Source organism: Odocoileus virginianus, chromosome 26, assembly GCF_023699985.2.
Source record: "Odocoileus virginianus isolate 20LAN1187 ecotype Illinois chromosome 26, Ovbor_1.2, whole genome shotgun sequence".
NCBI lineage: Eukaryota > Metazoa > Chordata > Mammalia > Artiodactyla > Cervidae > Odocoileus > Odocoileus virginianus.
The window spans coordinates 9,017,601-9,031,703 of NC_069699.1; the positions used below are offsets into that span (position 1 = coordinate 9,017,601).

Genomic DNA, 14,103 nt, shown 5'->3' on the forward strand with positions numbered 1-14,103 from the left:
CCAGCCAGCTCTGAGTCCCCAGCGAGCTGCTGCCGGTCAGGAAACGGTCTCCTTCTGATAACTCCCATTGTGATTTGTCTGCGGAGGATGCTGTTGTCACATTTATTAAAAGCAGCCATGGTGTTCTCAGAAACCACTTGCTTCCAGGGAGTAGCATGTAACTTTAAGAAATCAAAACAAATGACCCCATCAGATAGGATTTGCTGGGCATCTGCAAGAGGGAATCTTCAGGACCACGTGGTGACTGGTGTCCAGTTTGCCAGATGGAGAAGGAAGGCTCACAGAGGTAATGCCTTGACCAGGGTCCATTCCAGCCTTGGGTAATCCGTGTGCACTGGGGCCCTCGGCCAGTTTGTGTCCTCTGGGAAGCAGATGCTAAGACAGAGATAGGAGTTGAAAAGAGTTACGGGGACGGGGAGTGAGGCGGATGAAAGAACAGGGGAGAGGAAACAGGATGGGCAGGGGAAGCCTCAGGCGGTGATGCGGGCCTGATAAAAGTCTCAGCCAACTCAGAGGGAAGCTGCTGTGTAGAATGGGGAACTCAGCCTGGTGCTCTGTGATAACCTAGATGAGTGCGATGAGGGAGTGGGAGGAAGGGTCAAGAGGAAGAAGATGTAAGTATACTTAATGGCTTATTCACATTGCCGTAGAGCAGAAACTAACACAATATTGTAAAGTAACTGTCCTCCAACTTAAAAAATGCCCTTTGATAAGCATAATGGAAAAGAATATAAAAAAAAAGAATGTATATATATATAGATGTACAACTGAATCACTTTGCTGTATAAAAGGAATTAACAACGTTGTAAATCAATTATACTTCAATAAAAATCAATACGAAAAAGTGTCAGCCACCTCAACAGGGGCACCCCCAATCCGCAGCACCCCATATGATCATAGTCAGTCCCCGTGGTTGCCTGGGGAAGGCCTGGCCTCAGCCTGATTGCCTGGAAGGGGCTGCAGCTGGAGGCTGTCAGCTCACTGTCCCCTTGCAGCCGGATGGCGTGAGGGGTTGGATGCCTCAGTGGTGGACACGGAGCCCACCGTGTGTGAAGGGCCGTGTGAGGTGTGTCCCTCGGCCTGCAGCGTGGCTGGGATAACCTGTGCTCCTGCTCATCCCGCCATATCAGCCCGGGCAGTGTGGGATTCTCGGCTGTTAGAATCAGCCCCGAAGCAGACTCGCAGGGTGCCTCTTCCTGACCTCGGGGAAGTCACAGGTGAGGGGCGGAGGAGGAAGAGAGCTCCCCCCCTTACCTTGAGCCGCTGACCAGAGCTTCAACCCTGGTATCTTGTGACCCACAAAGCCTTAAGCCATGTGGATTTGGTGACCAACCAAAGCGGAGTAAAGTGTTTGATCATCCCCTTTTCTTTTTTTTGCTAGAGGGAGTCTTAGGAAGTGAAAGCAAATCCAAGATTGGTGAGAGTCCAGTCTTTGAAACCACAAGGTCACTTGGTCCCCAGTTTCTGCTTTTCTGGGACTCTTGTTGCGAGTTTAAATTTGTAGCAGCAGCAGCCACAGTACTGCTGATCGCTTAGCCCATGCTGAGGACCGTTCTACGTGCTCCATGTGTATTAACTCACTTAACGTCCCTGCAGTTGCTTCAGCTCGTCGTCATTGTAGCCTTATTCACAAGGGGGAAACTGAGGCCTGCACCTTTGCCTCTCAAGAAGGCAAGGGTTAAGAGTTTAGGGCCTCAAAAAAAAAAAAAAAAAGAGTTTAGGGCCTCAAGGCACCCAGACATCTGTGTTGTGAGACTCTGTCCTGCTTTCCTGAGAAGGTTCTGGAAGCTTCCCAATGACACCCTTTGCAGATGCTTATTCAGGACCCACTGGCTACCTTTGTGGAGATGCTCAATCCCTTTTGCTTTCCAGAGATGCTCAATCCCTCAGGAAAGAGGGACCAGTGATTCTGCCAGGGATGTTTGTAGGGTCTGCTCTCACCCTAGGTCACTGTAAGACAGATATGTCCTAGGAAATATGGAGCGTTCTGGAATATTCCCTGTATCCATCCTAACCTCTCTGGGTTTCCCTCCCTCCATCTGCTCCATTGAATGCTCCTGGCTCCCACGGCTTACTGAAAAATTTTCCTTTGGAGAGTAGACAGGGAAGGATGCCTGGTTTTCAGGATTCATCCCTGGGTTTTTAACAATGTTAAAGAAACCCCCTCAGACTCAGAATTTCTGTATAAATGGCCAGCAGTATGAGATCAAAGATGATTTAGGTCTGCCCCCCACCCCCTGTAAAGCTCAGCATCAAAAAGGCATGGAATGAATTTCTTCCATCTCAGTACATCCGTTGGTGTGTTGAAGCTCTCCCAGCCCTTCTGGACTGTCTAGCCTGGAAATGCTGCAACAGGCACAGACCCCAGAGCAAAGCTGGCTGTGTGCAGGCCACCCCAAGGGCAGCAGTGCACAGGTCCTCGCACCCCTTCTCCACCAGCGCGGGTCTGGAGTGGACGTTCTACACTCAGGGGAGTGGGGTCCTTCCTGACTCTGCCTTCTTGTGGCCCCTGGTTCCCTAACAACAACCAAATCCGTGGTCTGGGCCTTACCAGGGGGGCTGCCGAGATGTACAGTGGCCCTGCCGGCCTGACCTCGCCCCCATTTAGAAGCTGTGTGTTCTTAGCAAGTTACTTCAGGTGTTTGAGTCTCAGTGTCTCCTTGCGAAAGAGGAACAAGGAGAGTTTGTGCCGCAAGACACTGTGGGGGGAATTAAATGCGATTATGTCTGCAAAGCCTGAAACATGACATGCACCATGCACCTGGATAAATCTGAGTAGCTGTTTCTTACTGTTTCTTTGATCCAACATTCCAAGCTAATGGTCTTCATTCTGACTTCAGATGCTAAAATTTTGCTTTCAGAGCGTTTGTTGATTCATTCATTTATCAAAATTTGAGTGTCAGCACTCCATACAGAAATGAATGAGACACTGTTTATTATGTGTTGTCTCTAAAATTTTGGTCAAGCTCAGCATCAATCTGCATTTTTGTTTATTTATTCATATGTCTGTTTCCAAAGATCTGAGTTGGCTACTTTAATAGGAGACTTGTGGGATTGTAAAGCCTGGAGTTTTTAAAACTCTTTTTAAAAATCCAAGTGTAATTGGTTTACAATATTATATGTTTCAAGTGTACAACATAGTGATTCAATATTTTTATAGATTATACTTCTTATAAAGTAATTATGAAATATTGACTATATTCCCTGTACTGTATATATATGCTTGTAGCTTATTTATTTTATATATAGTAATTTGTACCTCTTTAGGGCTTCCCTGGTAGCTCAGGCAGTAAAGAATCTGCCTGCAATGCAGAGACCTGGGTTCAATCCCTGGGTCAGGAAGATCCCCTGGAGAAGGGAATGGCTACCCACTCCAGTATTGCTGCCTGGAGAATTCCATGGACAGAGGAGCCTGGTGGGCTGCAGTCCACGGGTTGCCAGAGTCAGACACGATGGAACGAGCAATACACACAAAATCCCCTACCGCTATCTCGCTCCTCCCCACTTCCCTCTCCCCTGGGGTAACCACTGCTTCTCTACATCTCAGTCTATTTCTGTTGTGTTATATTCATTTGTTTGTTTTATGTTAGGTTCCACACATGAGTGATAGCATATAGCACAAGTCTTTTTCTGACTTACTTCACTGAGCATAACACCATCCAAGTCCATCCATGTTGTTGAAATTTTGCCATTTGCTTTCTTGTGGCTGGGTAATATCACATTGTACATGCACCACCTCTTCATCCGTTCATCTGTCTATGGACACTTAGGTTGCTTCCGTGTCTTGGCTATTGTAAATAATACTGCTGTGAATATTGGGATGCGTGTATCTTTTCGAGTTAGTGTGTTTGTTTTCTAGGAATAGAGTTGTGGATCATATGGTGGTTCTAGTTTCAGGTTTTTAAGGCACTTCCGTGGTGGCTGCACCAGTTTACGTTCCCACCAGCAGCGTAGGAGGGCTCCCTTTTCTCCACATGTGTTATCTGCGGTCTTTTTTGATGATGGCCGTTCTGACAACTGTGTGATAAAACCTGTCATTTTGTCTGGCTCTTCCTTCTCTCAGAGAGCAGATCGGAAGCCATTCCTATTCTGGGGAGCCCTGTCCTTCGTGCCAGCATCCAGATAAGTCTGGGAGGTAGATCCACACTTCTAAGGAGCTGGTGAGGATTTTAGCCAAAAAAAAAAGTAAATGTAAAAATATTGACCTGTTTTTCTAAGAGAAGAAAAATTTTCACAAGAAGCCAACAGGAGGACCTCAAGAGGCAGGTCTCCGGAGTTCTGCAGCTCGCTCTGCCTCTCAGATTTTAATGTTTGCCTGATGCTCTCAGGTGGGGAAGGAAAACCTCAGCTCTTTGCCGTGTTTCCTTCTCTGGGTGTATCTACCAGGGCCTGAGCCCCTGGCCGGGGCAACAGCCTCTGAGGGCCCTTTATTCCCATCCAGGGCGGCCAGGGGGTTTAATGACTCTCCGAGGCGGGCCCCTCCCTGTGACTCTGTTCTTTCCCAGTTGGTCATGGAATTCCACCGGTTTCCTTCTCGGGGAGTGCAGGATTTGGCGTGGTCAGGTGGCTTTCCTGCCTCCGGCTCACCCACTGCTCAAGTCCTGGCTGTGTTTGGCCTAGGAAAGGATGTGGAGTGATTCCTGGGGTTTCCCTGAGGTGCGGTGGACACGCAGCGATTGAATTCCACTCCAGTAACTAAAGCATGGGTCCCCGGGGAAGTTTTGGTTTGGGGATCAGATGCCTGAAAGCAAACCTAATGGGTTTAAGGTTTTTAATCCCCACTTGCCGTCCTTGATCTGGCTGTAATTTCGCCCTGCGGAATCACTGCGGCGGTATTTGTGGGGAGGGAGGGAGCCTTGGGGACGATGTCGGCTCCAGGCCTTCCCCGGGAGGCAGCTGTGGTTCACCCCTTTCCTGCCACCTGTGTCCCTGGGGACTTGACCCGTGGTTTGCTCTCCGAGGGTGAGGGCTAGGTTCAGAGCTGGGTGGGTGGCCGGATGGGAGCCCTGGTGACCAGCTTCCCCCCACACGGGCCAACCAAGGAAGTGGCTGTGTTGGAAAAATGGAGTGCACTTAAACTGCCACATAAGAGGGAGCTCAGAGGGCTGGAAAGAGCATGCCCCTAGACATGGACCCCTGCGTTCAAAGCCCAGCCCTGCCACTTACGAGCAGTGTGCCCGTCATCTCAGTAAAACACACGAGACGCTGCCTGGCAGGATTGCCTCGGACAGGAAATCAGACAATCCACGAGCATGGCTGGGGCCGGCAGATGAACAGATGGGTCCACATTTCCAGATAGGTGCATGAACTGCTCACTTAGAGAGGCAGCACCTCATTGTAAATTTGATTTGCGTTTCTCTGGTCATTACCGATGTTGAGCATTGGCTCTCTGTACGTCGTCTTTGGAGAAATGTCTGTTTAGGTCTTCTGCCCATTTTTTGTTGGGATTGCTTGTTTTTTTGTTGTTGTTGAGTTATATAACCCTAACCTGTTTGTGTATTTAGGAAATTAATCCCTTGTCAGTCGCATTGTTTGCAAATACCTTCTCCCATTCTGTAGGTTGTTTTTTCATTTTGTTTAGGTTTCCTTGTTGCAAAAGCTTGTAAATTTGATTAGGTCCCATTATTTTTGCTTTTGTTTCTAATGCCTTGGGAGATTGACCTAAGAATACACTGGTACAGTTTATACCAGAGAATGTTTTGCTTTTATTCTCCCCTAAACATCAAGGTCCTATTGTATAGCACAGGGAACTGTATATTCAATATCCTGTGACAAACCATAATGGAAAAGAATATGAAAAAGATTGTATATGAATAGCTGAGTTGCTTTGCTGTAGAGCAGAAATTAACAAAATATTTTAAATCAACTATAAACAATGGCTTCTCCGGTGGGTCAGCTGGTAAAGAACTTGCCTGCCAATGCAGGAGACACAGGATGAGCGTTTGATCCCTGGGTGGGGAAGATCCCCTGGAGAAGGAAATGGCAACCCACTCCACTACTCTGGCCTGGAGAATCCAGGGCTACAGACTGTGGGGGTTACAGTCCATGGGGCTACAGTCCATGGAAGTTGCAAAGAGTCGGACACGACTGAGCACACATCACTTCAGTAAAATTTCAGAGCAGCAGGGTGGGGCGGGGTGAGGGAGTGGGGGTGGCTAACCTCTGGGCAGCACTTTTGCACCAGCAAAGTGGATGTTCTAGGAAAGCAGGAAGGTGATTGAAGTTCAGACTCATGGGGAGGAGAAAGGCCTCCTCTCATCCTTTGGGGATGGAGCCTCCAATCCAGAGTCTAAGCTCAGGGCCACCTGCAGAGCATCAGGTGCCTTTTCCAGACAAGGTCATCACATGTGTGAGCGGCTGGCACCTGTCGGCTCCCTTCTCCTCCTTTCTGGCTGATGCGGGGAGGACAGAGTGGGCGAGTGGGCACTGCACCCGACTGCCAGGGTGTGTCCTGCACTTGGCATCTCTGGGCTCAGGTGAGTGCCATGACCTTGTGTGGCCACCTGCTTCTCCCTCTGTAAAGGAGGAATAATATCAGCGCCTCCTGCAGGCTTGTGGTGAAGATGAAATGCCGTTCAGCCCAGAGGAAGCCTAGCCCAACACCTGCACACTCCCCATGCCCAACACAGGCTGGTGGTCCTTGTAATTAGGAACCCAAGGTCTGAGTTAAGGAGGAGACCCTGGGAAGTGTCTGGGAAGTTTCTCTGCATCTTTAACTGGGAGTGGGATAGAGGAGAGCTTGATTCTCAGGGGTTTTCTGTTCATATTGGCCCCAGATGAAAGTGATTGTAATTAGTGTAGGTGGTTCTAGAACCCTTCTTAGAAGTCACTAGGAGAGTTTGTAAAAAATGCATGTTCTTTTTAAAAAAGAGTTATTTTAGTTTTGTTTATTTGTCTGCCTGCGCCGGGTCTTAGTTGTTAGGTGCAGGATCTTCGATGTTCGTGGCAGCAGGAGGGATCTTTAGTTGTGGCATTTGAACTCTCAGTTGCGACACGTGGGACCTGGTTCCCTGACCAGGGATCAAACCTTGCCCTCTTGCATTGGGACCGCGGAGTGTTAGCCACTGGACCCCCAGGGGAGACCCAGAAAACACGTTCTGATTTAGTGGAAAGGGGATGGAGCCTGAGGTTCTGCCTTCCCCTTATCCTCCCAGTTGTTTTCTGTGCTGCTGCTCTGAGGACCACAACTTGAAGTAACAAGCAAAGGTCCGAAGCAGCCAGATGATTTTTCATGGGGAGCCTGTTGGTGGGGACGCTCGGCTCCTTGAGATGGTAACTGTACAGAAGAAAGAGGCATCTTATTGCCTTAACAAGAGTGCCAGGAAAGATTTTTGGTGGAGGCGTGGGGGGGGGGGGGGGCATTTAAAATGGCCCGTATGCCTGTGCAACTCAGAATGAGAGAAAAAGCCAATGTCATCTTTTCAGTGGCATGCACTGAACTCTGTCCTCTCTCAGGATCAGCCTGGCTGATAGCCAGCTGAATTAACTTCAGAAGAGGCAAGCTCATTAGCTGGCCTGTGGAGCAGCCTTACTGGCCTGCAGCCTAGGTAAAGAGCAGCGCCAGGCTACGGAGGAAGCCACGATGTTCTATAAACACAGAGATACAGGCTCGTCCTCCCTCCCTCGAGCCCCCCTGTGAATGTCAGGCACACATGTGCACACATGCCCGCTTATCTCTTGCTTCATTTCCTGTTACACAGGATTTGGGGGGAAACTCCTCCTCCAAGCAGCTGATTAAGAGTTTGAACCAAATAGTGGTTATCGGGTGCTTCATCAGCTGTTGTTGTTGGAACCATCGAGTACCTTGGGCTTCGAAGGAAAGTATGATTCAGCAGGTCCTTTTTTCCAACATTTTTTTTTTTCTTTTTCTAATTTTGGGCTGTGCCACACGGCATGCGAGATCCCAGTATGCTGACCAGGGATCAAACCTGTGCCCCCTGCAGTGGACGTGTGGTGACCCAACCCCTGGATCACCAGGGAAATTCCCCTTCTCCAACTTTAGATTTTGAAATAAATTTTTGCTTATCTGTCTCATCTCTCGGCTGGGAGAACCCATCCTGGGATTTAAGCTTTCCAGGTTGGACACCCAATAGAGGAAATAGACCACTGTTTCTTTTTTGTTTTAAATGTAGGTCTGTTTTTTGGCTGTGCCATATGGAATGTGGGATCTTAGTTCCCTGACCAGGGATCGAACCTGTGGCCCCTGCATTGGGAATGCTGACTCTTAACCACTAGACCACCAGGAAAGTCCCTTGCCATTGTTTCTTGCAGCCATTTCCCTTCCTTCCTTTGTTCATGATGAATTCTCCCCCTTACTTAGTTCTTGTGATTTATTATTATTATTTTTAGCAGCATCTATTGCAGTTGGCATTTATTCACTGTGCTGATATAAATTTGGAGTTTGTGGGAATTTCTGGACCCAGCCCTGTCCCATGGGACTTTTGGAGTGAAGGAGGAATTTGATGTTCCCCAGCTCCTACAGTCTGCCTTGTGGAAAGGTGGTGGGTGTTTCAGCGTAGAGATGGCAAATGACTAATTCCTCTCCCCTGTGCAGACGCAACCAGCATCGGAGAGAGCCACCCTTGGCCCACTCCGGTGCCTCCAAAGCTCAGCCCTCAAAGCCATGGGGGACATTGATCCCTTGATGTGGCTTTCTTCTCACTGGAGTTTCCTTTGGAGGGTCATCCTGCATTTGAGTGAGAGCAGCCATGGATTGGCCCACCTGCCCTCGTGTGGGTGATGGAGGCAGCGTAGCGTGCTCGGGAAAGTGCTTGCTAAGATTTCCAGAGGCGGTGGGGTTCCAGCCCCGCTTCTGCTTGGGATTCTGCAGCTGTGGCCCGTCCTGGAGATCCTGAGGCTGGGAGTTGCCTGGTGAGCGCTGGGTGTGGGGGTGGGGGTTGGGGGCACAGGTCCTGGGGTGTTACTGAGCAGCAGCAGGCAGCTTTTAGGAAGCCCCACTGTTGGGGGCCCGGCTCCTCTCACCCAGTGTGGTGTGATTCGATTCTTCACAGGATCAGATACACAGACTCTCTAAGACTGAGCTAGAAAGAAAGGCTCCAGTAAGGAGACCCTTCCTGTCCCCTGGGGGTTGAAGGATTGAGCACAGGGACCCACGTGCCTCCTTATGAACCTGACACCATGTCTCTGAGCAGATTAGGGTGGTATCCTGTGTGGGCTCTGCCAGCCTTTGCCGAATGACTGTCTGAGGATCTCAGTCCTCCGTGGTCTGATCTGAGGATCTGCACCCCTTTGCTCAGCTGAAGTGTCAGAGGGAAGCAGCGTCATTCTGAGACCAGAGTTGGGGTGAACATTTGAGATCCCAAGATGAGGGTGGCTTTCAGAAACAAGTGAGAGGAGCCTGCTTCAGCTTTCTGCTGCCCCAGGGAGGCTGCATAAGGTCCCTCTAACCTGTGCTATTAGTCACCTTTTCCAGAGATGCATGATGGAGAATGCATTCTGTTCCTAGGCCAGTGGGACATGAGCTTTTTCATAACATGCCTGATACTCTTGGGAGGGGAATTGCACCTCCTTTCTGGGCTGTGTGAGATATGGGGCGACTCACAGATCGCGTTCCGCTGAGCAAGTGGCTTGGCACTGTCTGCTCTTTAAGCATGAGCATGGATTCTGTTTAAAGTTTCATTGTACAGGTCCTTGTAGCTCAGCGCCAGCCGTGCCTGACCAAGGGCGCCTGGTATTCTCTGCTACAGCTCTTCCGTTGACTGCTTTCCAGAAACTAGGCACGAAAGTCTAGGTCAGAAGCGTTTTTGTAACATGTTCTGTACCCAAATGTGTCTCTCCATCATCTTGGCACATCTTGTTCTTCTCCAGGGAATAGGGTCCTGCTGGGGACAGTGGTTCATCTCCAGGGCAGGCTTGCCTTGTGGCTCAGTGGTAAAGAACCCGCCTGCCAATGTAGGAGATACAGGTTCAATCCCTGGGTTGGGAAGATCCCCCAGAGGAGGAAATGGCAACCCACTCCAGTATTCTTGCCTGGAAAAAGCCACGGGCTGGGAGGAGCCTGGTGGGCTACAGTCTGTGGGGTTGCAAACAGCTGGACACAACTTAGCAACTTGGCAGCAGCAACATTCTCAGGGCAGCTTTTTGGTTCAAGACGAAGGATGTACAGCCATGTCTTGCCCTGTTGTAGGCAAACTCATCTGGCTCTGGTGTGCCTTGGGCTAGAGGCTGTAGTTTATAATTTCACACTATTGCTACCTCTTTCCTGTCACCCTAAATGTACACATCGTGGGGGGAGGGGCAAGAGTGGAACACAGTAAAAATGGCATTTCTAAACTTCTCATTTTTCTTTATTCATAAAATTTTTAATGAATTTTTACAATTTTAAATTACTCACAAATTTGTATAACCACCACTCAGGTTGATTTTCTTTCTTTTTTTTTTCATTTATTTTTATTAGTTGGAGGCTAATTACTTTACAATATTGTAGTGGGTTTTGTCATACATTGACATGAATCAGCCACGGAGTTACATGTATTCCCCATCCCGATCCCCCCTCCCACCTCCCTCTCCACCCGATCCCTCTGGGTCTTCCCAGTGCACCAGGTCCGAGCACTTGTCTCATGCATCCAACCTGGGCTGGTGATCTGTTCACCATAGATAATACACATGTTTCGATGCTGTTCTCTTGAAACATCCCACCCTCCCCTTCTCCCACTCAGGTTGATTTTCAAGCACCTCCCTCCAGAAACCCTCCTTCCTGGTTACACCTCCCCTTCTCCCGAGAGGTCAGTGTGTTCCTGACCTCTGACATCACCCTTGAATATCACCTACTTTTGAATGTCAGATAAATGGACCCTGTATTTTTTGCTCAGTGTTTGTGAGATTTGTCCATGAGGGTGCAGTTGACTGTTCATTGATTTTTCATTGCTGTGTAGAATTCTGTTTCTACACCACAGTTTAGTTATGTATTCTAGCATTGATGGCTCTTAGGGTTTCTTCTAGTTTGGGGCTGTTACATATGCAATATTTTGTGCGCATCTCCTATAGATGTATGTGTGCGTTTCTGCTGGGTATGTTCCTAGAAATCGGATTGCTGGGTCCGAGGGCGGGCACCTGTATAGCTTTCTTAGGAACTTTTGGTTTGTTTTGCAAAGTGGTTGTGATCGTTCACATTCTGACCAGGAAGGGTGAGGGTCCCAGGTGTTCCGTGTCCTTGCCAGCACTTGGCATTTTCAGTCTTTCTGGTTTTAGTCTTCTAGAGGATGTGAAGTGGTGTCTCTGATGACTGATAGAGTTGAGCATCTTTTCATATGTTTATTGGCCACTTTTCCCCCTTCAGGCATCTGTTCAAGTCTTTGGTCTATTATTCGTTGTTGATTTGGGGGAATTCTTTATACATTCTGGATAGGAACCCTTTGGCGGTATGTATTCTCAAGAAAACTCAGATTTTTCTCTAGGCACGTTAAAATCGTGACGGGTTCACAGTCGGAGGCCCCTCCTTCTGCCTCGCCCCACCCCCCGCAGCACTGTGGAATGCTGGGAAACATCTCCCAGAGGGCATTACGACAACACACTCATGGCTGGGTGAGGATTTAGCATTGGCTGTACTTGCCTGCTACTGGATTGTGACCGAATGCGTTTCTTCCTGATGTGCAGGGTCCTTGTGGGTGCACCAAAGGCGGATTCCAAGTACAGCACTTCAGTGAAGTCCCCTGGGGCTGTGTTTAAGTGCCGCGTCCACACCAACCCTGACCGGAGATGCACCGAACTGGACATGGCTCGAGGTGGGTAGATTTACACTGCTAAGATGGGGATGGGTTCTGCACCCTCATACTTTCCTCTTTTTGTTCCTGATCATCCACTTTTCCTTCTCTTACTCATTCCCTCCTTCCCTCCCTCCCTCCCTCCCTCCCTCCCTCCCTTCCTTCCTTCCACCCATCCACCCATCCACCCATCCATTCATCATGTGCTGAGTACCTATTACTTCCTACGCACTGGGATATACCAAACAAAGATCCTACTCTCCTGCGCCTTACCAGTTAGTAGGTAAAAGAGACATTAAAACAAATAAAGATCAGAGAAGAGGGGAGGTGAGCATTTGATCTGATCTAGATTGGAGGGTCTGGGGAAGTGACTTTGACACTGGAAAGATGCACAGCGTTTAGCTGGGCAGGTTCTGGAGGCAGAATCTCCAATGGGAGGAAAGTTTTTGGCATTTTAAAATGCAGAGCAAGCCCAGCATCCCTGGAGTGGTGAGCAGGGGATCATGGAAGCAGGGGAGGATGGCATGGTGAACTGGGGTCAGGTGTTAGGATTCTGTTTTACATACAAGATGGGATGCCATTAAAAGCAATGTTAGGTTTTATGATTTAAGTAGGCAAAGATATGATTGATAGGTGTTTTTAAAAGCCCTGTTGGTCTGGTGGAAAGTTCATCATCTTTGGATGTCAGATCTGCCTGGGTCGGAGCTCAGCTCTGCCTGTTACTTGTTGGGACTTACTGGATGTCTTAGAGCCTCTTTGGCCTCCGTTTCCTCACCTGTAAAATCAGAAGGATGATAGCTATCTCACAGGGATTACTGTGAGAGGACTGATGGGACAATAGAAGTGAATACACAGAACTGTGCTTGGCACAGAGGCGGTTCTCAAAGTAGCAGTTATTTTACGGTAGTCATCACTTCGCATCCTCGATCTCACCAAAGTCCTTTCTCCTCAAGATCTTCTATTATTTTTCTTAAATGAGGAATTGTCATGCTTTTCTTTAGCAGAATAATAGGGGTATCCATGGCATTCTACATGACTGGTTTGTGGGCTGTTACTGGTCCATAACAAATTAAGGAGCTTACTTTGTAATATACCTCAGTGCCTTGCTTCCTTGGTGAAAAGTCCTGCTCTGAAAAAACGTCAGATGAATTAAACAACATCCATGGTGGTGGAGTCAATTTACATCTTGTAGTAAGTCCCTCATTTATGGGCTGGTGATGTGGTAGGCGCGGGCGTGCAGCTGTTCCCCGAGACCCTTAGCGCGACTGTTAGAGGTCGCGCTCCGCCAACGGTCGGCGGGGCGGTGTTCTTCTCAGTGAGGAGTGTGGTGAGAGGCTGACGTCGGCCTTCTCCCCGGCCCTCCAGGCCCTCAGCCTCAGGCAGCAGGTGAGGCGGGGCCCCGGGGACAGGCCGAGCTGTGTCCTGCAGGCTCCTGAGCCGTCGTCACGGCCTCCCTGGGTTGAAGTCTGAGGAACCCCGCCCCCATTTGGGCGGCCTCAGGGCCGCTGGGTGCTGGGTGCCTGGCTCCCTCAGCAGTGATGGCCCCGCGGGGTCTGGGCACCCGTCCCTGAGGGGGCCTGGGGCTGAGAGCCGCCTCCTCAGCTGGGCTGGACACTTGTAGGAGGACCCGGGCTGGGGGCTGGGCCTGCTCGGGGACCCCTCCTCACAGGCCAGGCCTGGCCCTCGGAGGATGAGAGTTGAGTTTTGGGACCTTGTCCTTTCTTGTCAGAACAGAGAATAATACTGGTTTGGGGGAGGTTTATGGGACCTGACCTCAGGAACAAAGGATCTGACACCAAGAAGTTTGTCACAGCCCCTCCCTCACTTTTCCTAGGAAAGACCTTTGCTGAGAGCTTTCTGGGAGTTTGGGGTTTTAAGACACGAGCCACCTGCCTCCTAGCAGAGCCCTGCACTGAAGCTTTCTCTTCTCCACCCTGACTCGTATTGTCTGGCCTCACTATGCCCCCGGCCCAGAGATTCGCTTTCACTGACAGGAACCAACACGTGCGTTGCAGACTGCCCTTTGGAAAGTAGACAGTGGCGTTCCTCAGTCCAGGCCTGACTTTTCTGTCTTTCCTACAGGAAAGAATCGGGGCGTGTCCTGTGGAAAGACCTGCCGGGAAGACCGAGATGATGAATGGATGGGGGTCAGCCTGGCCCGGCAGCCCAAGGCTGATGGCCGCGTGCTGGTAAGGCCTCCTGGGGGAGCCGCGGGGAGCGGGTGGCGGCCTGGAAACGCACGACTTTGACCCCTTAGCAAAGCTGGATCGCATGGCGATAAGGACATGGCTTTGAGGTTGTCTCTTCTGGGAGACGGCTTGGACAAATGATTGGTCTTTTTATCTTCTTTATCTGTCAAATGTTAATAATGTCTATCCTA

At 49.6% G+C, this 14,103-nt stretch overlaps 1 protein-coding gene across 4 annotated transcripts in view; it reads left to right on the top strand.

The window, feature by feature from the left end:
• ITGA9 (integrin subunit alpha 9) overlaps window positions 1-14,103 on the top strand; it is a 356,853-nt gene that overhangs the window by 6,627 nt on the left and 336,123 nt on the right. For all 4 annotated transcript variants that reach the window (XR_011483592.1, XM_070455419.1, XM_070455417.1 and 1 more), the window contains exons 2-3: window positions 11,617-11,744; window positions 13,806-13,912. Coding sequence is in view for 3 of the 4 variants with exons in the window: in XM_070455419.1 (XP_070311520.1) it covers window positions 11,617-11,744; window positions 13,806-13,912 (235 nt within the window). In the remaining variant the exon portion in view is untranslated. The remainder of the gene's footprint in view (window positions 1-11,616; window positions 11,745-13,805; window positions 13,913-14,103) is intronic.